The 24,365-nt window shown below is 42.8% G+C and overlaps 1 protein-coding gene across 1 annotated transcript in view; it reads right to left on the bottom strand.

Annotated features, from left to right (window-relative positions):
- Positions 1 to 7,421: 7,421 nt before the first annotated feature.
- Positions 7,422 to 24,365, bottom strand: part of LOC126188451 (uncharacterized) — a 739,971-nt gene continuing 723,027 nt past the window's right edge. Inside the window, exons 6-7 of the mRNA XM_049930056.1 lie at positions 10,153 to 10,215; positions 7,422 to 7,556 (exon numbers count right to left, since the gene is read on the bottom strand). Of these exons, the coding sequence (XP_049786013.1) occupies positions 7,422 to 7,556; positions 10,153 to 10,215 (198 nt within the window). The remainder of the gene's footprint in view (positions 7,557 to 10,152; positions 10,216 to 24,365) is intronic.

Raw genomic sequence — 24,365 nt, 5'->3', positions numbered from 1 at the left:
TGTCAGCCACACACACACACACACACACACACACAGACAATCCACATACGTAAAAAAGACTATATAATATATATGTTCTTTAGAAAGGAGTAGTATGAGTTACTGTATGAAATGTACAGATTGTGAGGTGCGTCGAAAACGATATTATTCAGTTTCACAACTTTTTGAATTGGATGTCCTTCAGAAATCAATAGCATTCTACCCTTACTTGCAGGAGGTTGAGTCAACCATTGCTGGTGGCAGTACCGTTAACCATAACTGCAAGCAGCACGCTTGGCATTCCACGAATGCAACTTCGTCGCCGTCTAATGCAGCACCCGAAAGCTCTCGTAATGTGCGTCTCTCCTGAGGGCAGTGATGAGAGGAGGGCACTGCCCACAGGCTTGTTGAGAGTGCACTCAACTGTACAGACGGGAGGAAGGCAGTCAACGAGACGCAATCTCAAATATAGGACCCACAAACAGCAAAGCTTACTTTGTGCAACAGCAACAAGTCAGAACCACTATGGCGCTATGCACTAGGCTCTTTGTTGAAGTTCTGAAACTAGGCTCTGCACTATACAATCATGAAGGCAAGAGAGAAGTACCTAACATTTAATGAGAATTTACTTAATACGTCGACAATTATGAGGTGAAATGATGATCCTCCAGTTGTCTTAAAGCATTTCATGACACCTTATTTTTTACAACGTATGAAGATACTCAGAGGCGTCTGACTGTAACTGTTATTCCATGAAATTTCGTCATACGTGACAGACACGCTATAACTCTGAGAGATATGGCTAACAGACTCTACATAATGCTGCTGAAGCGTCGGCAGTGAAGCGTAAAATATAAAAACTGTAAAAAATGTTTAATTCAGGTTGCGCTGAATAGCAACATATAAATATAAACAGCCGAATGGATGAAGGTAGCTGATGATTCATTTAACTTAAGATACAGCATTTAGGGTTTAATGCGTGTTCGACCAATGGAGCATTTCAGTTTGAGCGCAAGCTGGGATTTGGTAACGAACAGATAAGGAGATCGGCTGTATCCCTTTCAAAGGAACCATTTGCCTTCAGCGGTGTAGGGATCCAATGGAAAAACTATATCTCGCGAATGTGGGTATTTAGTACCCCTTTAAGTACCTAAACTTAATGTATCGCTTGCTTGTTAGCATTTGATGCAATAACATGAAATTTTTTGTGTCCGAGATTATGCTGTTGAGTTTTAATTGCCCTGGAGGTACTATCCCTAGCTTTCAAAACATCTGTCGTTTTTTTAAAACGGTCTTTGTTCGCTGAGGGAGAAATAATTTTATACACTCCTGGAAATTGAAATAAGAACACCGTGAATTCATTGTCCCAGGAAGGGGAAACTTTATTGACATATTCCTGGGGTCAGATACATCACATGATCACACTGACAGAACCACAGGCACATAGGCACAGGCAACAGAGCATGCACAATGTCGGCACTAGTACAGTGTATATCCACCTTTCGCAGCAATGCAGGCTGCTATTCTCCCATGGAGACGATCGTAGAGATGCTGGATGTAGTCCTGTGGAACGGCTTGCCATGTCATTTCCACCTGGCGCCTCAGTTGGACCAGCGTTCGTGCTGGACGTGCAGACCGCGTGAGACGACGCTTCATCCAGTCCCAAACATGCTCAATGGGGGACAGATCCGGAGATCTTGCTGGCCAGGGTAGTTGACTTACACCTTCTAGAGCACGTTGGGTTGCACGGGATACATGCGGACGTGCATTGTCCTGTTGGAACAGGAAGTTCCCTTGCCGTTCTAGGAATGGTAGAACGATGGGTTCGATGACGGTTTGGATGTACCGTGCACTATTCAGTGTCCCCTCGACGATCACCAGTGGTGTACGGCCAGTGTAGGAGATCGCTCCCCACACCATGATGCCGGGTGTTGGCCCTGTGTGCCTCGGTCGTATGCAGTCCTGATTGTGGCGCTCACCTGCACGGCGCCAAACACGCATACGACCATCATTGGCACCAAGGCAGAAGCGACTCTCATCGCTGAAGACGACACGTCTCCATTCGTCCCTCCATTCACGCCTGTCGCGACACCACTGGAGGCGGGCTGCACGATGTTGGGGCGTGAGCGGAAGACGGCCTAACGGTGTGCGAGACCGTAGCCCAGCTTCATGGAGACGGTTGCGAATGGTCCTCGCCGATACCCCAGGAGCAACAGTGTCCCTAATTTGCTGGGAAGTGGCGGTGCGGTCCCCTACGGCACTGCGTAGGATCCTACGGTCTTGGCGTGCATCCGTGCGTCGCTGCGGTCCGGTCCCAGGTCGACGGGCACGTGCACCTTCCGCCGACCACTGGCGACAACATCGATGTACTGTGGAGACCTCACGCCCCACGTGTTGAGCAATTCGGCGGTACGTCCACCCGGCCTCCCGCATGCCCACTATACGCCCTCGCTCAAAGTCCGTCAACTGCACATACGGTTCACCTCCACGCTGTCGCGGCATGCTACCAGTGTTAAAGACTGCGATGGAGTCCCGTATGCCACGGCAAACTGGCTGACACTAACGGCGGCGGTGCACAAATGCTGCGCAGCTAGCGCCATTCGACGGCCAACACCGCGGTTCCTGGTGTGTCCGCTTGTACAGCCCTCTCGCAGTGTCCGGAGCAAGTATGGTGGGTCTGACACACCGGTGTCAATGTGTTCTTTTTTCCATTTCCAGGAGTGTATTTACTCTGCCTCGAAACATGGCTAAAACAATCAGAAACCATCTACACTGAATAGATCTTGATGAACTTATTCTGCCGGCCGCAGTGACCGAGCTGTTCTAGGTGTTTCAGTCCGGAACCGCGCTACTGCTACGTTCGCAGGTTCGAATCCTTCTTCGGGCATGGATGTGGGTGATGTCCATAGGTAAGTTAGGTTTAAGTAGTTCTAAGTTCTAGGGGACTGATGACCTCAGATATTAAGTCGTATAGTGCGCAGAGCCATTTGAACCATAGTGCTCAAAGCCATTTGAACTTATTCTACACTGAAAATATAGTACTTTGGTGCAGCTGAGAACAATTGCCAAGACTGTGATTATCTTTGCCCAAATAAGCAGGAGAAGGAGTGCTATAGCCCCTTTCTCGAAGTGTAACGCTGTGTCACGTAACAGTTGTGGTTCGAGCGTTTGTAGAGAAGAAATGTGTGGCGCCTGTAACTCATTATCGTGGGTACGAAATATGCAAGGTCACAGCTGGCGAGCCGCGCTGGATTAGCCGAGCGGTCTAAGGCACTGCAGTCATTGACTGTGCGACTGGTCCCGGCTGAGGTTCGAGTCCTCCCTCGGGCATGGGTGTGTCCTTAGGATAATTTAGGTTACGTAGTGTGTAAGCTTAGGGACTGATAAGCTTATCAGTTAAGTCCCATAAGATTTCACACACAAACACACAGCTGGCGATCTGTTGGAGTGATCGCAGTTACTTTCTAAGGAAGCCTTGAAACCGTGGCAGACTCCAGTTTCGCCGATCATACCATGTACCAATTTGACTCACTTCTATGACAGTGCACACAAGGGGATCAAACGTCAGTGCGACAGACCGTACACGAATAAGACTGCCCTCGGCACAGCGAGTTGTCCAAAAGACTAAGGTCTAAACTGTTGATACAGCTAAGTTCTCATCACAGGTTGCCCAGTCAAGACCAATACTAGTGCTAAGTCACGCTCAGAGCAAGTGTTCCAAGTAGAAACCGCTCGTAACAAGAGTAAAGACTAGAATCCTCTCCAGATCGAAGTTCGAATCAAAAGACTCGATTTCCCTTATTTTCCATCAAACCTCGGTAAACTCAACAAAAGCACCCACGCAACCGCCCCCAGAAGGGTTTCGCGCCAATGCAAGATTCTACAATGTTCCTGTCTTCCGTCTAACGCGTCTGATTTACCCATCAGACACTCCTAATCAAAGTTAACAATAGTCTTCCTTTTCTGGAGATACTGTCAATGCCTAACTCACCAATTGTTGTGATCCTGACTTGTTTCTCCCACGGTCACTGAAGGAAACGTGTTTTTAGTTTTTATTTAGCCATAAGGTGAACAACACAGTTGTCAGAGAGATCATTATCTCGATGGGCCAAACAGTACAGCGTATCTGACCAGGGGCCTCGACTAAACTTAGTCCCCCTTAAACATCCCAACAACCACCACCACCACCACCACCACCATCGACTAAACTAAGAGAAGTGCCTTTGTGTCTCAACATAGACCATTTTAGAGGCGCTGTAAATGTTGTGTCCCATTCTGAAATTGTTTCGAGGGCCTGAGGCTTGCCAGAAACTCTGCAGGCAGGGGGATGACAACCACCTGACGGCTCCCTCAGTTGTATCAGACCCATGGTGTACATGGAAACTTGTTAATTTTTATATTCGCGATCTCTGTTCACAAAGGGCATTTATGACACTGTCGAAATTCCTTGGCTGGGCAACCTAAATTTCTCTCATGCCCGTGCCCCTGCAATTGCTAGAGGCGACTATCGGATAGATACAGGTAGGCAATGTTTTCGCCCTTACCACCGAAAGCATTGTCTGCAAACCAGTGCGAGAAATTCTTGGGACCAGAATTCTGTTCTCAGTAAGTGCTTCAAGATGTTCCTTTCCCTAATAGATGCATGTGGCTTCCAAGCCCCAAACGTCCGCAGAAAGATTTTTTGTTAAATGAGCAATCTGCAAGATTTATTGTTAAATGAGCCAGCTGCCATCTTGTCCTGAAGTCCAGAAAGTACTATTCAAGATGTTCCTTTCCCTAATATTACATGTGGCTTCCAAGCCCCAAACGTCCGCTGCAAGATGTTTTGTTAAATGAGCAATCTGCAAGATTTAAAGAGCCAACTGCCATCTTGTCCTGAAGTCCAGAAAGTACTATTCGAAAGAGCCACCATAAAGATCCCGCAATCTTTAATAATGTTTATGCTCCCATTAATGCCATCACATGCTGATAACTTTCTGTTGTGCAACAAATATGATGTCTTGGGTGTAAAATCAGCATTGAAGGGTAGGCTTGAATATGAAAAGTTGTGAGAGAATGACTTATCTTCTATCAAAGCAACTGATTAAATGTGTGATACTAGACAAAAATGGTTTCGAAATCTGAGGGAACCAAAGTAGAAAGAAGGGTGAAATCTTTCTCTTTCCATAGCAAGTAGAATTAGTGTATCTTGAAAATACTGGATTTAGTATGGAAATACTGATTTCATACAACATATATAAACAAGGATTAAACAAATTAAAACTAAGTTGTAATCATGAATAGAATGTGGATTCTTATAAACTCGAAAACCAAAACAATAATAAAGATTACAATCTATACAACAATTAAAATAAAAAGTGGGAGACGAACTTGAATTTAACGTTGCCAGTAAAAGTGCTTAGGCAGCTCCAGACAAAAGACATACAATACACAGTTTGCAGCAAGAACTAACCGGATATGAGACTACAAATAACAAGAGGGATTCAAAGCAGTATTGGTCGCTTGAAAATAAAATGAACAAAAGGGTAAAATAGTCAAATATAGAAACTGCAAAATGAAAACAGTATTTGGAAATTTTTTATTAGGAATTACAACGTTAGCTGTAATTTTAGGAAATGGTGACATGAGGTCATCAATGTGGTAGGTAGAAACGAAAGCCTTTTTTTAATTGCAGCAGACAGATTTGACCTGGACCTTATTGACATTATTAAAGCCATTAGTTTCTCAGAGAAAGAATTCAATACGCAGCAAAAAAACTTTATGATGTGCCGGATGCCATAATATGCTTCGCAGGTAGCGAAGCAAGTCTTAAGTCATTTATCCTGGCCAACTCCACAAATATATAACAAGAAATTGAGAATCAGAAGAAAAGGAAAGAAAAATGCTAGCTTTTAGGTGTAGTGGCACTAGTAGGACCAAAAATGTCTTCATTAATGCTAACAAAAATGACGTAACGTGTATATCAGTAAAACGACTCGTTCCACACCATTTCGATAAAATAATCCTTCAAATGACCTACGGTACGTGTTACTAACTAGCTGGAAGGAAATCTGTTTGACTTCTGCGGGAATGTAGGCAATACTGACACTAAGACTAACCTTACAATTAACTGTACTTTGTTGCTTTTACAGGTACTAAGTAAGCTTCCGACATTGTTAACTAGAATGAAGTCTTTAAAGTACTGAGAGTAGCAGTGATAAGACTCAGGGAGTGGAAACTGACCTACAAGTTGTACAGAGACGAAGGGTATGAAAGGAAGGAAAGCAGTGGAGCAGTTTTGTAACCTAGCCCGCATATTATTCACTGTGTACATTGAGCAATTAGTAGAGGAGATCAGGGAAAATTTATGCAATGGAATTAAATTTCACTAAGAATAAATAACAACATCTAGGTTTGAGAATTATATAGTAATTATTTCAGATATGGCCAAGATATTGAAAGAGGAGTTGAACAGAATGGATAGTGGCTTGAGTTTATAAGATGGGTATAAAAAAATTGGATAAAGGTAACATAATGAAATCAAACTAAAAAAGGCGATGCTGAGGAAATCCGATTAGGAAACGAGGACTAAAAGTGGTATTAAATACGTTTTGCCATTTGGGGATCAAAATAACTGACGTTTGTCAGATGAATTAAGTATAAACTTGCAGTAAGAAGAAATTTTTTAAGAAAAAGAGAGATATATAAATTTCAGACTTAGGAAGTATTTTCTCAACGTACTTTTAGGAGTGTAACCTTATCCGGAAGAAATACGTGTATGACGTGCAAATTTTTAAAATGTGGCGTTATGAAAGATCATCGAACATTAGGTACGTAGGACAAATAACAAGTTGGGAGTGCTGAAACGATTCGGGAGACACATCATTACGCATCAAGGAATATTCAGTTTGGTTACTGAACGTAGTGTTTGTATTGGTGGTTGTGGGGGAGGGCTCAGGGAGTGGCGGTAAGAAATGAAGACGAAGGTTTGATTGCAAATCAGGTTTAAGGGGATGTGGGTTGCAGTAGCTACGAACAGATGAAGAGACTCGCAGAGGGTAGACAGCGCGGATAATCACATTAAACCATTCTTCACACAAAAAAATTGTTCAAATGGCTCTGAGCACTATGGGACTTAACATCTGTGGTCATCAGTCCCTTAGAACTTAGAACTATTTAAACCCAACTAACCTAAGGACATCACACACATCCATGCCCGAGGCAGGATTCGAACATGCGACCGTAGCAGTCGCGTGGTTCCGGACTGAGCGCCTAGAACCGCTAGACCAACGCGGCCGGCGATTCTTCACACACGAGACCATGGTAACATCATGAAACCTCCTTACAGAATTTATAAAATGTTGCGCATTTTTATGAATCATACATTAATCGTTTGAATACATATACAGCACCGCTGCCAATAATTAGACATAACGTGCCTGTAACGTTTATTTGAGCTGTTTCTAAACATTTCGTATTACTTTCGCACTGAGAGCTGCTGTGATACTCACGTGTCGGATGCACTGATCGTCCGCGGCGGTCCCTCGGCCAGCCTTATACTCCTGGAACTGCGACACGACGCACAGCAGAGCGTACACCTGGCACACAAGGCAACAGTAGACACCACAAAACGTAGTCAGTACCAACAGTCCTAACATAGTGGACAAACGCTACTGAGCAGTGAAGTTTAAGCGAAGCAGCTGCAGCCTTACCATAACATATTCCTGATCAAGTTGGCTTTTGTTGCATTAGAAAATGTAGCTTAGTAAGTGGGTTCGAGTGGCACATAGGACATTTACAATCGAACAAAAGAAAAATAAGATGTTCATGAATTAAGAAGTTTTTAGTAGAGGTTAATTGGCATAACAGGTTATACCGGTTGAAACCAGATTTTGTCTGTATTTATTGACGCTGTGTTTAGTCTGTAAGGCATGTATCTAAATGCTCTTTGTATGTTACTTAACGTCTAATGAGCTGTTGATGTGGGTTTTCAATGTCTGTCAAATAAGTGCTAGTTAAGTTAGTTGTTCAGAATTACGACAATGTTAAGGATAATTAACTGTTTAACATGCTCTATCTTATAAGGAAACCATGGTCGATGTACCTGCCAGCGAGCTACGTAGCACCAGACGCTAGCTGTGTAGCCTTAGCCTTTAGAACTTTCTGCAGTGTGCCGCCTTTTCCTGTGGGCAGGGCATTCTCGTGTTGTGATGACGGTGCAAATCAGTAGCGAGCGCACTAGAGAACTAGTGTGGTATACTTGATCGAGTGAATAGTTGTTAGCCATAAATACACAAAGTTCAGTTGTAATGTGTTTAACAGCATTGAGGGAAATATTTCGTTGAAATGGCAACGTTGGATCATGCATGTTTTTATGGGATTACATGGAATTAAAATTTGCCTGTATCTTCCAAGAAATGAGTGTGATACGGTTAGCCATGTTTCCCATTGTTTGAAGATGAATAAATCTACTTAGATGGCGTCATTTTTTATTTCAGAAGAGTCCGACAACTTTTTACAGTTAAGATACACACACACACACGCACACACACACATACTAACATGTATGCTCGCACACACAAAAATGCAAAAGTCAAATTATGATTACTTCGTCTGCAATGTTGGGAATAGATACACGGCACTCGAGAGACAAATGGAAAGGGAAAAAACCAATACTGAGTGCTAAATATGTGTGGTTACCACAGAACTTGTGTGAAGTCGTCTAAACACAAAAGTACACAAATTTGAAGTCAATTAGGAACAGAAACCAAATGCAGTTGTAAGAGAAGTGGGATTCGAGAAGTTGGGGATAAAGGTAATTTTGAAACTGAAATCAAGCATTTTATGACTACAACCACTGCTAATAAACAGAGAACAAACAGGTTTTCTTCAAAATATGTGATAAATAGCAACAAACGCTATAAGTAACAGCTACAAAACATGACATTCGGAAGCAAAACTACTTTTAACATTTTAGAAAACAAAATGTGACAATGTATTTCATATGTATTATGTTTACAGAGCCACAACTCTGTATGAGAAACGAAGCACAGTGAAACTCTCACAGTGAAACTCTTTGTCTTTTTTTCATACACGTAAGAAGGAAAATACAAAACAAGACTTATTTAGTAACAGGTCTTGCAACAGAACAGGTCCTGCAACAGACACGATGCTAACAGAAACCGTTCACCTTTATCAAAACAAGGAAACTTAGTGTCGGTTAACCTGGTTTTTTGCCTGCCAAAGAGTAAATTTACAAATCTGTTCCCCTGCACTTGTACAAGATCATTAACAATTTTTGCAGAGTTCTCTTTACTTTTTAGAAACAAAACATACTGGGACTCAAACTGTGTGACACATGTGTTGGAAGCGTAAAAGAAACTTCTATGTCCTCCTACCAGTAGGTTTCGTGCAACTTGTAGTGTCTCCAAACACCAAGATTTTCATACTCTCTCTCTCCCACTACGCGCTAAATATTACTCCTAAAGAAAAACGAACAGGACCATTTTGTAAAAAATTTAATGTTGTTGAATTTTATGCTGGGATGAGTTTTCGCTAGAGGCCATAGTTTCCGAATTATTCCAGAAAATCGCAGAAACGTGACCTTCAAATGCGTTTTTCTTTAATAACTCGAGAACGATGGCGTCCAGCGAAAACGAATCCCAGCAAAAAATCGAAGTACATAAATTTCGTACAAAAAGGTCCTGGTCATTTTTTATGTAGAAGTTTTGTTTGCACAGAGCAAGGGGGAGTACACGAAAATCTCGCACATAGTGTTTGAAGGCGTTGCGGACTGCATAAGGCCAAGCGTTAGGGGCAGCTGAATCACCGTGTATATCACTTCACAAACGAATTTCAGCCACCTGAAATTCAAGCCAAATCGTCTGTTATGTTTCATATGTGGTTGAACACTTTCCAAAGCGTACTTTGAATTTCACCAAGCATTCGTTCATAGCAATAACTGTCATTCAACAAAGCAGTTAAGCTCCAGTGATGCAAAACGAAAACAGCTTGTGATACAGCCAAATAACAAAGAAAAAGAAGATACAAAAGATGTAAAGGCAGTACGTGCGGTATCAGTAGCTATGAAAAGTATGCATGAAACATTATTTTGCACTATAATAGCAATAAAGTATGCATAGTGGCCCAGATATCTACTGTTGTCTGCAGTATAGAAATAATTACAGTACTCACGTTGAGTGTGATGAGGAAAAAGTCGATTGTGAACAGAAACGCTGTGAGTGGATTGAATGTAAGCTGTAAAGAAGAGAAAATACATAATTTAGAATTACAGAAGTATATCATCTCACAGTGTCTACAGACAGTACCTAAAAATAAACACGTAGTGAAAAATTATCATGGGCTTTGTGCATCAGTAGCTATTTATTTAAATTAAATTGTAAGAAAATATTCGTTAGTTATTATTAGTTAAACTACAAATTTCGCACCAGAACAACGAGAATTAGCTGAGAAATCACAGTACAGCTTCTTTATCACGAAGTGTACGCAACGTACGAGACCGCCTCCACCTTCCTGATACGTCATGAAGATGTGGCTCCAATTTTGTATATCAATTTGATTATGTTTTGGAAATATTTGCTGTCGCAGCTCAGCCGTGTTAGCTCCGCGTGTGCCAGAAGCAGATAAATAACGGAGCGTAACTGCTCATATTCTTATTACAGTGGCCATTGCTTTTCATTCCTTATTATTCCTTGCTGGTGATGTCTGCTGACATTAGCAGAATGCCTTTGTTAAAGAGGGTACTGTTTCCCTTGGTCCGTATCACACTCAAGATGTCATCCTGTTCGATTCCGTTGGAATTGTTGTGCTCCACGACCATGATGTAATCCAGAACAGGTGAACGTCGTTATCGGTCGTAATATCATATGATGATATTACGAATGATGCTGACCTTCGTTCTGTACTACACTCCGGTTGTGTTCGATATGGTTGCTCGGTGAGATCAAGATAATGCATTTGGCACTGATTTGGCGACATCATCTTTACTGAACTAGAAAATCTCCTATGTACATCGAAACATGAGTTCAATAAAGAGACAACCTGTGGAACGCAGCTCGCTAAATGCCTGTGTCGCATGTTAAATATCAAAGCCCAGGTCGATAACGTGATATTTAACTCCCCGAAAGAATTCGATTCGGTTTAGAACTGCTTCGTTGTGAACAATACACGAACTTATGGGTATCAATTGGCCTTGATGACTGAGTTGAGGGCTTGCTGCTTAAGAGAACGCAGCAACGCTGTGTGTTGTTCTAACTGGAGCGAAATTACCAGTAGCAAAATAGCTTCGGCAGTACCCCAGAGCAATGCTATAAGTCACTTCTGTTTTCAGTACACATAAATAATGTAGTGCATAACGTAGAAAGATTTATGATGTTGTCAGTGAGTTATGGTGTAGTATGGAGTAAACTTGCGTACCATGTGAACGTCGGTGAAATGCAAGACAGTCTGCAGAAGATCTACGGTTGGTGCAAGGACTGACAATAAGGCCTCGGCATAAACAAATATGTTGCATTGCGCATACATAGGTAAAAATACAGATTGCCCTTCGCTTACAATATTGGCAATAAATCGCTTAATACAGTAAGAACCGTACTTTGTCCGAGAGTAATCGTTGGAAGCGAACCAACCTATAATTATCGCTTCATCTAGCTGTAGGAAAAGTAGAGAGTCATTGAAGGAGAGCTAAGGAAATGTAATTCATTAATGAAAGTTGTTACTTAGAGAATACTTGTTAGACCGATTCTTGAGTATTGAAAGTGCTTCTCGGACCTCACCACGTAGGGTTAATAGAGGACACATAGAAAATCCAAAGAAGAGAGCAGCAATTTTTCAAGGATTCGCTTAGTAACCCACCAGAGTGATCTACTGTTTGTAATATGGTTTAGAAAGCTGAAAAACTGATAATGGAACTAGTATACACGTCACTTTCTCACCGTGAACGATGAGTGTAAGAAAAAGTACTTGGCGACCGCCACTCAAGGGAAAAACAGGAAGACCTTTTACAAAATGAAGAAAGAGTGGAGGAGGATATGCAAGGAAGAATTTTGAAAGAAGATTTGCAACAGTTTATGTGTTATAAAAAGTGACACAATAGGCTTGGAAGAGAAGTTCTCCAGTTTAGCGATTCATCATTGCTGGTATGTTGTGGTTTGTGTATATCTCACTGCATCATTTTCATTACATCTCATACCACTGATGTTACTTTTGCAGGTAATGCACGACGTCAGGCTACCAAGTAACAGGGAACAGAATTTAAGAGAATACAGTACTGTCCGTGGAAACGTCTTTTACACGTGACTGATTGGCTAACTTGCGCAGTACTGAGTGGAAACGGCTTCACATAGAAGTGGCAGTTTTCGACAATATCGTGTAGGAGCTAGAAGTATGGCATCTATGGCAGTATATTAGTTAATTTCTGTCTACTATTTTAGGTTCAAATCAAGCTTACCGTGTTGACTGTACTTTAAAATTAATATTTGTTTGTTTACTAAATAAACAAGTACGGATTTGACATTGATTTTTCCGTTTATTTGGTGTTTGCTACTACTTATTTATCTTCCAGTAACTGAGTAAGTCACGAACACTGAACCTGTCCACGGTCTGACCCATATCACGTTACGAAACTTAAATATAATCGATAAGGGCAACTGGAAATTCCTGCACTTTCAGCGTTCTCGACATACAAACTTGTTGCAACTGGTCAGTATCGTTAGAACATCCTGCCGCAGCTATTCGTGGTTCTCCACGCCTTCACTGCGTTGTGTCAAGTAAACAGTCTGGAGAACAGGCGGGAGCAAAACAGAACATACGCATTCAGTTGGGAAGAAGGACAGTTTTACGTTTCCTCGGTTTGCTTTAAACTCACAGTCCGACAACTAAGCGTGACAGGTTGTACGAGATAAGTGATTATGACCGGAGTCTATGAGCCGCCTTTCTCGTGAAAGCTGCAGCAGCGCGGGTGTAACTTAACGATGTAGTGTAATTCCTGTTGGAAAGTTACTTCCATTTGTTTCATATCTTAATGCTACATCACCGGATAGCAGCTACCAGAAGTCAGCGCGAAGCGGAAACACGATGCGTAAGAGAGCAGCACGCGACTTTCAAACTAGCAGCGAGATACGAACCGGTAGTTTGTGTAACGAACTGAAAATTACGAGACATCTCGAGCGAGTAAACAAAGGAGTCCGTCAAGTGTGTACTAGGGAGGGAGTGAGATAGTGCAGGCGGCGAAAGTGGCTTCTATACGGTGCTCATTCTGAATAGTTGGCAATGCTCTCAATTATAAGTTTGGTAAACGAATGGCATTGTTATGTGTGTTTCCTACGTGCGCTGACATATCCGCAGCTCTATGTCTTAATAACGTGAAGAATTTAGTTTTCAAGCAAACTTTAATGACAATCGCTCGTAGTACCAACGGACAACGAAATCACTAGAGGATTTACGGTACCAATGGCAATTTGAACTATCACTCCAACGGAAACAACATATAAGGTTGTGAACTGAGTGTGAGCTCTGACGTACACCTCTAAATAATGAACGCAACCAACCGATAACGTGATATCACTTTTAATTAGTAATTAGAGATGGAAAGATAGACTAAGCGCAGTTGAAAAGGGTGAAGCGACTCGGAAGTAACACAACTGAGTATGGAACAAGTACATGAACTGTAAATCACATGCTATAGGGCCTCAAACTACAGTCAATTACACTTTGTACGTGCGATTTTTGCAGAGATTAAGGTTTTCCTCATACGTTACGTACATAACATGGTGATATGAAGACACTGAAATTTAGAGGTGAATGCGCTGAACTGCAGTTCTGTTGACTCATTGACGTCGTACATAGGAGAACTGCATCAGCGTCAGGTAGCTGGCTTGCTGAAAATCTTTTACAAAATAATAAATACTAAAGGGGAAGGTATCTGCTACGTAACCTATGAACAAATGCAACGCAAGTGTAAAGAACACTCCACACATGACAATATGGTTAAGGATTTCAGAATGGAGGGAATTAGTAGTTCCAGGAAAAGATGTGAATTTATAAATACGTGAAGCCGGCCGAAGTGGCCGTGCGGTTAAAGGCGCTGCAGTCTGGAACCGCAAGACCACTACGGTCGCAGGTTCGAATACTGCCTCGGGTATGGATGTTTGTGATGTCCTTAGGTTAGTTAGGTTTAACTAGTTCTAAGTTCTAAGGGACTAATGACCTCAGCAGTTGAGTCCCATAGTGCTCAGAGCCATTTTTTAAATACGTGAAGTCTAAATGCATCAGAGACTCAACATAATTTAATAGCTGTTGATGTACTGGGTGATCAAAAAGTCAGTATAAGTTTGAAAACTTAATAAACCACGGAATAATGTAGATAGAGAGGTAAAAATTGACACACATGCTTGGAATGACATGGGGTTTTATTAGAACAAAAAAAAGTTCACAAAATTTCCGACAGATGGCGCTGGACAGCAAAACGTCAGTCGGCTACCGTGACGGGTGAGAGGTACGACTATATGTTACAGAATCGCACCATCCCCAGCCTGGCTGATAAACACCTGCTGGAACGTACGACGCTTAGACGTTCATGCAGGATGGCCCTCCACACCTTATTGCTAGACGCGTGAAAGAACTCTTGCGCGCGTCGTTTGGTGATGATCGTGTGCTCAGCTGCCACTTTCGTCATGCTTGGCCTCCCAGGTCCCAAGACCTTAGTCCGTGCGATTATTGGCTACTGGGTTACCTGAAGTCGCAAGTGTATCGTGATCGACCGACATCTCTAGGGATGCTGGAAGACAACATCCGACGCCAATGCCTCACCATAACTCCGGGCATGCTTTACAGTGCTGTCCACAACATTATTCCTCGACTACAGCTATTTTTGAGGAATGATGGTGGACAGATTGATCATTTCCTGTAAAGAACATCATCTTTGCTTTGTCTTACGTTGTTATGCTAATTGTTGCTATTCGGATCAGATGAATCTGTCGGACATTTTTTAACTTTTGTAATTTTTTTTTGGTTCTAATATAATCCCATGTCATTCCAAGCACGTTTGTCAATTTGTACCTCTCTGTCTACATTATTCCGTGATTTATTCAGTTTTCAAATTTATACTGACTTTTTGATCACCCGGTATATATTTTAGCCTTGGTAGGCATGATATCGAATCGGAGTATTTAACATCTCTTTCTAACTTCATCTCAGAATCACGAAAGATGTAACATTAGAAATCGCCTGACAACATAGTCGCGGGTGTGAAAAGCTGCCTTGTATGTCACTCCATTTACAGATGACTAAGCAAAGAGACAAAATGATACTACTATTTGTCCTGAAGCAACTGAGAATGTGAACAATGATCCAGAATTCCGCATGTGAAATACGGTTTTCAAAGGGAACACGAAAAATACACGACTTGAGTAATATTCTGGAACCCAACTGCATGGGTGCAACTGTGCCCCACCGTTACATCGAAAGTTGCTGGTCGAATGCATCCTTATTAACCACAAGACGAATGTCTCAATTACTGCTAACATCAACGTACTGCTCGGGGCAGAAGGCAAGACGAGAGTGTCTTTTGCTTCATTTCACGATGTAACCGAAACGAATCCTGCCATCTCGCTTGCTGGCTCCGCTTAATAACCTAGTAGTCCCTTGTTCATGGCAAAGATCTTGAGATCACAGGCAGCTATTGATTCACTGTCAGTGAACAACAAGTGATTTAGACAATGTGTCTTGCAAAAGGCGTTCGTTCCGGAATAGCCATCTTTCAACAGCCCTTTCCGATGAGGACTACTTCCCGAAGGAGGCAGCAGCTCGTACAATGTATTCAGACTTGTTTCATACGGTTTCGCTGAGTGTAGGACTACAGGCAGGTGGAAATGGTACTAGGTACAGAATGACAAGAGTAATTGCATATTAGGTCGTACTGAATATTGCAGGTAACATAAACAAAGAAGCACGGGATGTAAAATTCAAGAAAGAAAAGCAGCAGAATCTGTTATACATTCAGGAGTGACAAACTGTAGAAAAAGAAATGAATTTGATAGACAATGCACGAAGAATCTAGGACTCTGAGGAGCTACGGAAACCAAAATACAGTTGGAAGACAAGCTTTGTTTTTAGTTTTGAACTGATTTACATGCACTGAAATGAAATGAATCGATCGGTGGATGAAAAGAGTTAAAACGAAGCTGCTAAACTGTAACGTATTTTTAGTCTGAGATGTAATATATTCTTCGCTGTAGATGTCTTGCGGAGACAGTATGGAATGCGGAAGCAGAGGTGGGAGAAACAGGACGAGACACGAAAACGGATGCAATGAGGCGAAATGTTTGTGGGACGCAGATGAATGGCAGGAATTGGAATGTGAAGCTAAAAATGTCTAAATGATACGCGTTAAGGTCATGGTCAAACATGTCAAGAGTTGAAACAGATCTGAAGGGAAATCTATTGAGCATACAAGGAAATAACAAACATTTATGCAGATACCAACGAGAAACTATATATCCCATGATGACGTTTAAATAGGATGTCAGAATCAGTCTGTAAAGCTCATAAGCTTGTTGCAGGTAGGTTGTGCTAAGAAGTAGTTGTTGAGAAAAATTTGGATATGTTGCACCATATTCTAGTTAGTCACTTGTTAAGTTAGGCATTCGGGACTAAATGCGCAAATTCAAGCGACTAGGAAGATTCAATTAGTGACAATTGTTCTCATATTGTAGATGATGGCCAACGAGACCGCTCCGCCTTTTGCTCGGGTTTTATGCTTTCTGCCATTCAATTTACGTAGCGCTCTCTTGTTCGATACGAGGAAACCAAACGAAGAACGCGTTTGGCGACACCATCTCGGGCAGGACGCTTGAATTTGCATGCGCAGCGTTCTGATTGGATAACTGCAATGCCAATTAACTTGGAAACGGCCCGAAGTATCGAATTTTTTCTGATAAATTATTTCTCAGCACAAACTACTCTTCAAAAACAGTACAAGCTTTTCAGACTGTTTCCTACCATCCTGCAGAAATAAGTCTATACGGTGCTATGCTCATGGACACACAGTTTTGTTAACTTATTTGAGCAAAAAAATATGATTGTCATCAACCCACAGAAGTTTAATATCTGCATTTTAAAATTTTCTATCAGAGTGTGGAGTAATAATGCTTTTCGGAAACAAGAAGGAATATGAAACAAGGAAAGCTATTTGTCTCCTCAGATAGGCATACAGGATACGGGTCTTCACCGTATTCATGGGAATAGAGGAACGCGAGAAACAGTTGGAAATAGAGAGGCGAACGTTAAATCTGTTCTGTCTAACCATCAGCTAAGTCATTCCGAATCATCTGGAAGTTAGGTACATCGTGCCTACATGAATTCGTTGAGCAAAAATTGACAGATGTTCACGAGATGCCTATTGCAAAAATCAGATGCGTTGGCAGTCAAAAATGCACATGGGTTAGAGAATACAACCAATACGAAGAGATTTTATGATGGCAATATTGGTTTAGGGCCAAGCAGTGCATCATTTATAAGACTCAAAAAACACTATAAGCGCGACAGGTTATTAGGAATAAAATGGAAGAAGAAGAAGAAATTGTAGGATAAGCAGAAGAAGACATAATATGTTAGAGAAGAAACAAAGAAGCAGATCATCAGTGAGAAAACAAGTGGGTGCATGAAAGAGAAACGAAACACAAAGATTAGTCTTGCTTATTTGGGGGTAGTCAAATGAAAACGGTATAGATGGACAAGTAGTATGTAAACTGCTTATTGTTTGCAAAATAATGGCAGTAGTTGTTAATGGTTTTATCCCACTTTGAGACAAGACGATCAGTGTCTTCATGAAAAAATGTCTGCTGCTGCTTACGCAAACATGATTGTACTCAGGTGTGCACCTCTTCGTCCGAAGCAAATCGACGGCCACCAGTTTCTGTCTTCAGGGTTCCAAAAATATGGGTATCGCATAGGGAGAGATCGGCACTGTATGGAGTAAGGGTAAGGGCTTTCCTGTGAAACTTCTGGAACGTAATCGAAACAACTTTGGCAACATGAGGTCGGGCATTTTACTGCACAAGAATGGTGTCGCCCATCAATATTCCTAGGGGTTTGGACTCGGTGGCGAGCGTCAATTTTTGCAACGTGTCGACGTACAGTTGAGTTGCAATTTAACTGTCCCGCCGTATTTCAGAAACTCAAAGAGCAGTAGTGGGCCCTTGCAGTCAAAGAAAAAGATCTTCATGACTTCCTCGGGGGCAACTACGCTGTTGAAATTTCGCAGGGAAGTAGTTATACATATATCCTCCATGTAGTCCTGGTCTCACCCAATACGATTTCCATATTTTCGTGGCCGTCGATTTGCTCCGCATTGATTTCCTTCGGACCAAGAGCTGCACACGTGAGTGTACATGAGTGTAATAATGTTTACGGAGGCAACGGTAGATATTTTTGCATGACGACACTGATCGTCTTGTCTCAAAATGGGATAAATGCACGTGGATTAACATTTATGGCGATTTCTTTGGAAATAATTAACAGTGCACTTACTTTCATTGACGGTCGCTTATGATTTGATGTAAAGACTATCATTGACGTGATTTCTATTAAAATTAAAAATGTGTAGAAGAAGTCAGTTTACAGATTACACATCGATGATTCTTTACGAAAAAGTGCAATTATTCGTGCTAACAATTTACTAGAAACGTTATCGAGCAGGTCATATACGTGCACGGTAGTCAGAAACAGTCTGAAAAGTCCGTAAGGATGATGAAAAGTATGTTTTGATGATAAATAATTGTTACGAAATAAATCCGATACGTTGCCCGTTTCTGACTAAATTAGCATTGTAATTAGCCAATCAGGTTGTTGTGCGCGCAAATTTAAGTTTCCTGCCAGATTCAGCGTCACTAAACGTGTTCCCTTTTTGGTTCCTCAAACCGAATACATGTAGCTCTTGCTCACCAAGTTTAAATTTATCACTTCCGAAAGAAGCAGATTTTACCCTTTCTAGTGCCACTATATAGGAAAACAGAATGATGACTGTTACGTTGAACAACTGTAATCTGAGCTTTTACGTTAGCTCCTTAAAATACTGGCAATACGTCAGTATATATTACTTAGGGCCTATGTAACCCCAGTGATACTCTGTGAAACAAAATAATCCTGGTAGTAGGAGCGCAATGAATCGAATTTCTTCTTACCAGTTATTTCCAAGCACATTCTACCAGCAACATCCTCACAAGCTTTTCAGATGGTTCCTGACCACCCTGTATATCGCGAACACCAGTGGACACGTCACATTCTCTTGAGGTAGAACGAATGCTACCTTCGCCGTTGGCGATTCGTAGCACTGAAATTTAACCTCATTGGTAAACCTTTTGGCTTTAAAAGTAATGCCCTTGAGATGTCCAGCTTAACCCGCAGGACAGGACAGATAGTTTAATTTGTGGAAAGGGGCCAAAACAAGGGGCTGTCAGTTACACTGGAACATAATACTTTATTATTTGATCAACCATTACAAGAGACAAAAAGATCTTTTTTCAAATTCACACCTTTAATCTTTTGGATTTAATTACCGACTAAAGGCCACTTCAATTTAAAAATGGCTGAAGGCCAATAACTTAAAACGCAAGCATATCAGAAATTTAAAAGGCCAGCCTTGTCTTACAACAGTTCTTTGATTAGGCTGAAGGCCCAAAGAATCTGAGATTTTCAGAGCAAACAGTTTGTATTCAAAATCAGCTGAAAGCCCAACACTTAAGGCTAAACTACATTAATTTTTAAAAAAAAAACAAGGTCTTACGTGAAACAGTTTTTAATTAGGCGAAACTCAACCAAAGTAGAAATTTAAAAGGCAAAGCCTTATCTTAAAACAGTTCTTTAGTTAGGCTGAAGGCCCAAAGAATCAGACACTTCAAGAACAAGTAAGTTAAATTCAAATCGGCTGAAGGCCTAACACTTAAATCTCCGTAATATTAATTTGGTATTAAATACCAAAGGCCTTACGTGAAACAGGTCTTTAGGCTGAAGGCCGTTCAAACTCAAAATCGGCTGAACGCCCAACACTTAAAATTCAAAAACATTAAAACCTTTAAAATGCTAATGGTCTTACGTGAAATAGTTCTTTAAATTAGGCTGAAAGTCTAAAGAATCTTACGCCTTAAGAGCAAAACAACATTAATTTAAAAAAAATCGACCAGAATCCATACAAGTACAAACAACAAGAACCATTAAAAAAAGGCAGTACACCCAACGGCACTCAAATGTTCTAGGGTCTGCCTGGAATGCGCTTAGGTGAGACAGCCAGTCGGGCCAACCATTCACGACTCGATGACAACCCAACCGACAAACAGTCAACGGACCCACCGACAGGATAACTTCCACATCAGCCGACCAGAGGACAACAGGGAGTTCAACGGAACAATGTGGAAGATATTTGCACCCACAACCAATCATACATGTAGCTGTCAAACTACACACCGTGCTTGACAGCAACAACACGATGAGGAAACTACACTGCCTGATTTTTACGTCAACGGCCGGGGCAGGTAACCGGAACGTTAACGGTCACAAGGCATAAGATTCCGCTGGTGCACTTCAGTAATGGTTCAAATGGCTCTGAGCACTATGGGACTTAGCATCTGACGCCATCAGTTCCCTAGAACTTAGAACTACTTAAACCTAACTAATCTAAGGACATCACACACATCCATGCCCGAGGCAGGATTCGAACCTGCGACCATTGCGGTCGCCTGGTTCCAGACTGAAGCGCGTAGAACCACTTGGCCACACCGGCCGGCTGCACTTCAGTTCAAATAACCAAATACAATGAAACCCCACCGGAGGGTGGCTAGAATTTTCCAACTTGAAAACCACTTTGTTCCTCGCAGGGGTATCCCAACAGCCGACAACGAACTCCAAACGACACAATGTGAACAGTCTTGATTTGCTGGTAGATTAAATCAAAACTCCAGTTTCGTGTCTAGGGTCGGTGAGCCACGGACCTCGTAGCAATGGGAACAGTCCTGTACACTTCGACACCGCATTGAGACCGCCAGCGGCCCTGGCCAAACTACGTCCCGCAGAAAATTCCTCCCTGTTCCACGTCAACCGACAGACTTCCCAGGCCCGGATACGGTGAAAGGACCAAATATACGTCGGCCGACGATACGACCAACCGGAAGACCAACCAAAGGTCGTCCCGCTCCCATCTTCCTCCTTTGGACAGTTAACGTCTGTCGCCAGCGGTCGGCGAGCACTGGCTGTCGGCGCCTTACCAGCACTCTGTCACCGACTTCAGTCCTGCTGCGTCCCGACTACACTGCTGGTCCTTGCCGAACTTACACAGACACACGACGACCCAGAAATACTATCGGTGGCTCCAGAGATGGTACGACAGTTCACTTATCGATACGCGCTGCTGCTGCCGCTCAAAGGTAGGAAGTTAGTGACGCCAGTCAATGAAATAAGAAAACGAGGAGGCAGTACCGTAATAGAAGATGACCAACATATGGGGTAAACGCGAGCCTTGCACTGCTCAGCCCTGAATGCCGAGATTTGTCCGCAAAGAGGATTAAAGTTATATTTTCACGGCTGTTCGTTATAAATGGAAGAACGTGGAAGCGGTATGCAGCAAGCTTCAAACTGCCATGAAGTGACTGTGCAAATGGTTTCAGCGGAACCGTTCAAAAGAAACATAACTAACACCACATATAAGAAAACATCACACAGCAGCTTTATCAAATGGTTCAAATGGATCTAAGCAATATGCGACTTAACTTCTGAGGTCAACAGTCGCCTAGAACTTAGAACTAATTAAACCTAACTAACCTAAGTACATCACACACATCCATGCCCGAGGCAGGATTCGAACCTGCGACCGTAGCGGTCGCTCGGTTCCAGGCTGTAGCGCCTAGAACCGCACGGCCACTCCGGCTGACGCAGCTTTATGATTTAGAAATTGCTTATGAATGTCGGTTTCTTGTGGTATGATCGTGTTAAGCTTCGTGTAAGAATGAGAAACGTCTACTGCCAAGTGTCGGTAATCGACCGCTGTAGCGGCTGTGGCTTATCGACCCGCGATATTAGTACTTAAGATGACTGTCGCACGAATATGTAATCTGTGGGTTCTTCCGCATGTAAGATCTCCCACACAAGTAACGTCCGAGAGGACCATACAGTCACGCGAAGTGCCTTGAGTTAGGAAAAGGGCTTGCGTGCTAATAGACACGTACGCCTATTAACGCTAGCAGTCTGATTACGTGTTACAAGTCGTCAACCCGTCGACCATTGTTGCACCTTCTCTTGACACGCGAGAAGAGGGAGTCACGCTGACAAATGATAGTAGTGGGCAAAGGAGTATCGTCTTGTCGTCTCTTCACTGTCCCGGCAATGCACACAGAATCCTGATGAACATATCAGTGTGTGGAGGCTCTGAGCAGAAGGAACGCTGCCACATTGAATACGTCGTCGTCTGCATATTCATCTACACCTACATTGGTCAGCCGGAACGTTATGATCACCTACGTAATAGCCAGTATGTCCACCTTCGGAACGGATAACAGCGGCAGTGCGTCGTGGCATGGATGCAATGAGGCTTTGGTAGGCCAGTGGTGGGAGTTGCCACCACATCTACACACACAGGACACGTAATTCCCGTAAATTCCGGGAAGGGATGCTATGAGCACTAGCGCGACATTAAATCACGTCCCAGATGTGTTTAGATCTAGCGAGTTAGGGGGCCAGCACATCAACTGGAACTCACCAATGTGCTCCATCACATTCCTGGCCTTATGAAGTGGCGTACTATCTTGTTGAAAAATGGCACTGTCGTCAGGAAACATGATTGCCATGAAGGGGTGTACGTCGTCTGCAGCCTGTGTACGATACTCCTTGGCCGTAATGGTGCCTTGCACGAGTTGCACTGCATCCAGGCATGCCCACATGACTGTTCCCCGGAGCGAAACACAGCCACCGCAAGCATGTCTTCGTCCCGCAATACAGACGCCAACGAACTGTTCCCCTGCGGAAAGACGAGAGGATTCGCGCCCTCGCATCGGCGTGATGTAGAAGGTATCGGGATTCATCAGACCATGCAACGGTCAGCCACTGGGCCGGCGTCCAGTGCCGATGGTCAAGAGCCCATTTCAGCCGCAGTTGCTGATGTCGTGGTGTTAACATTCTTACAAGCATGGGTCTCGGCTACGGAGACCCATCGTCATATGTGCTCGCTGCACTGTGTGATCAGAAACACTTGTACTCTGCTCAGCATGAAAGTCTGATGTTATTTCCACCACAGTTCACCACCTGTCCTGTTTCACCAGTTTGTCCAGCCTACGACGTTCGACATCCGTAATGAGGACCGGCCGCCCAACCCCATGACGTCTGTACGTGGCATCACCTTGGTTTCTTCACGTGCTAAGACACTCACCACGGCACTCCTCGAACAAGCGATAAGTCGTGCAGCTTGAGAAACGCTCGTGCCGCTGCCCTTGGTCAGTCTCAGACAGATAGCGCATCTTCCCCATTCTACACGCGGACAGCACGCTCACTCATACTACATGCACCGTGTGTGTGTGTCTGACTAGAAGTCATCTTTCGCCAGGTGAGACTGCTATTGCCTGGGAGGGCCAATATCGATAGTAGGTCGGTGGTCACAATGTTCTGGCTGATCAGTGTGTGCTCCGCAAGCCACCTTACAGTGTGTAGAAGAGGGTGCTTAGTGTACAGCCGCCACTTCCACTTTTTTCTGCTCCAGTCGCTTTTGGTTCGTGGAGAGAACGATTGCCGGCAACCCTATGTGTGTACTCGAATCTCTCTAAATTTACTTTTATGCTCTTCCCGCGAGATATACGTAGGAGGAGCCAAAATTTTGGTTGACTCTTCTGGGAACGTGCAATCTCAGAATTTTAACAGTAGACCAGAACGCCTCTCTTGCAACGTCTGCGACTGGAATGGATTGAGCATATGCGTAACTCTTTCGTGCTTACTAAATGACACTCTAGCGAAACGTGCTGCTCTTCTTTGGATCTTCTTTATCAGCCATATCTGGTGCAGATCGCAGCCTTACTGGCAGTATATTAGTATATTAAATTGGACTAGTGTTTTGTAAGTTAATTCCATTCTTTATGGAATCGCAATCCTGGCATCTTACTTACTTGCGACTGACTTTAAGTGGTTGTTCCACTCAGGTGCATTCTACTACGTATTTTATAGAAGTACCTGCTTCCATGGATTGTTCATCAATCGTGTAGTCGTAGTGTAAAGTTTCTTTCTTTCTAGATATTATCAGGGTATTACATTGTTTTTATGTTGAGGATCAATTGCTACTCCCTGCGTCCACCCTCTACAGTTCTTCCTGTAATTCGCTACAATTTCTACCGTTGTGACTTCTATGTGAGCAATTG

Source organism: Schistocerca cancellata, chromosome 5, assembly GCF_023864275.1.
Source record: "Schistocerca cancellata isolate TAMUIC-IGC-003103 chromosome 5, iqSchCanc2.1, whole genome shotgun sequence".
NCBI classification, from domain to species: domain Eukaryota; kingdom Metazoa; phylum Arthropoda; class Insecta; order Orthoptera; family Acrididae; genus Schistocerca; species Schistocerca cancellata.
This window is presented reverse-complemented; position numbering and strand designations above follow the sequence as displayed.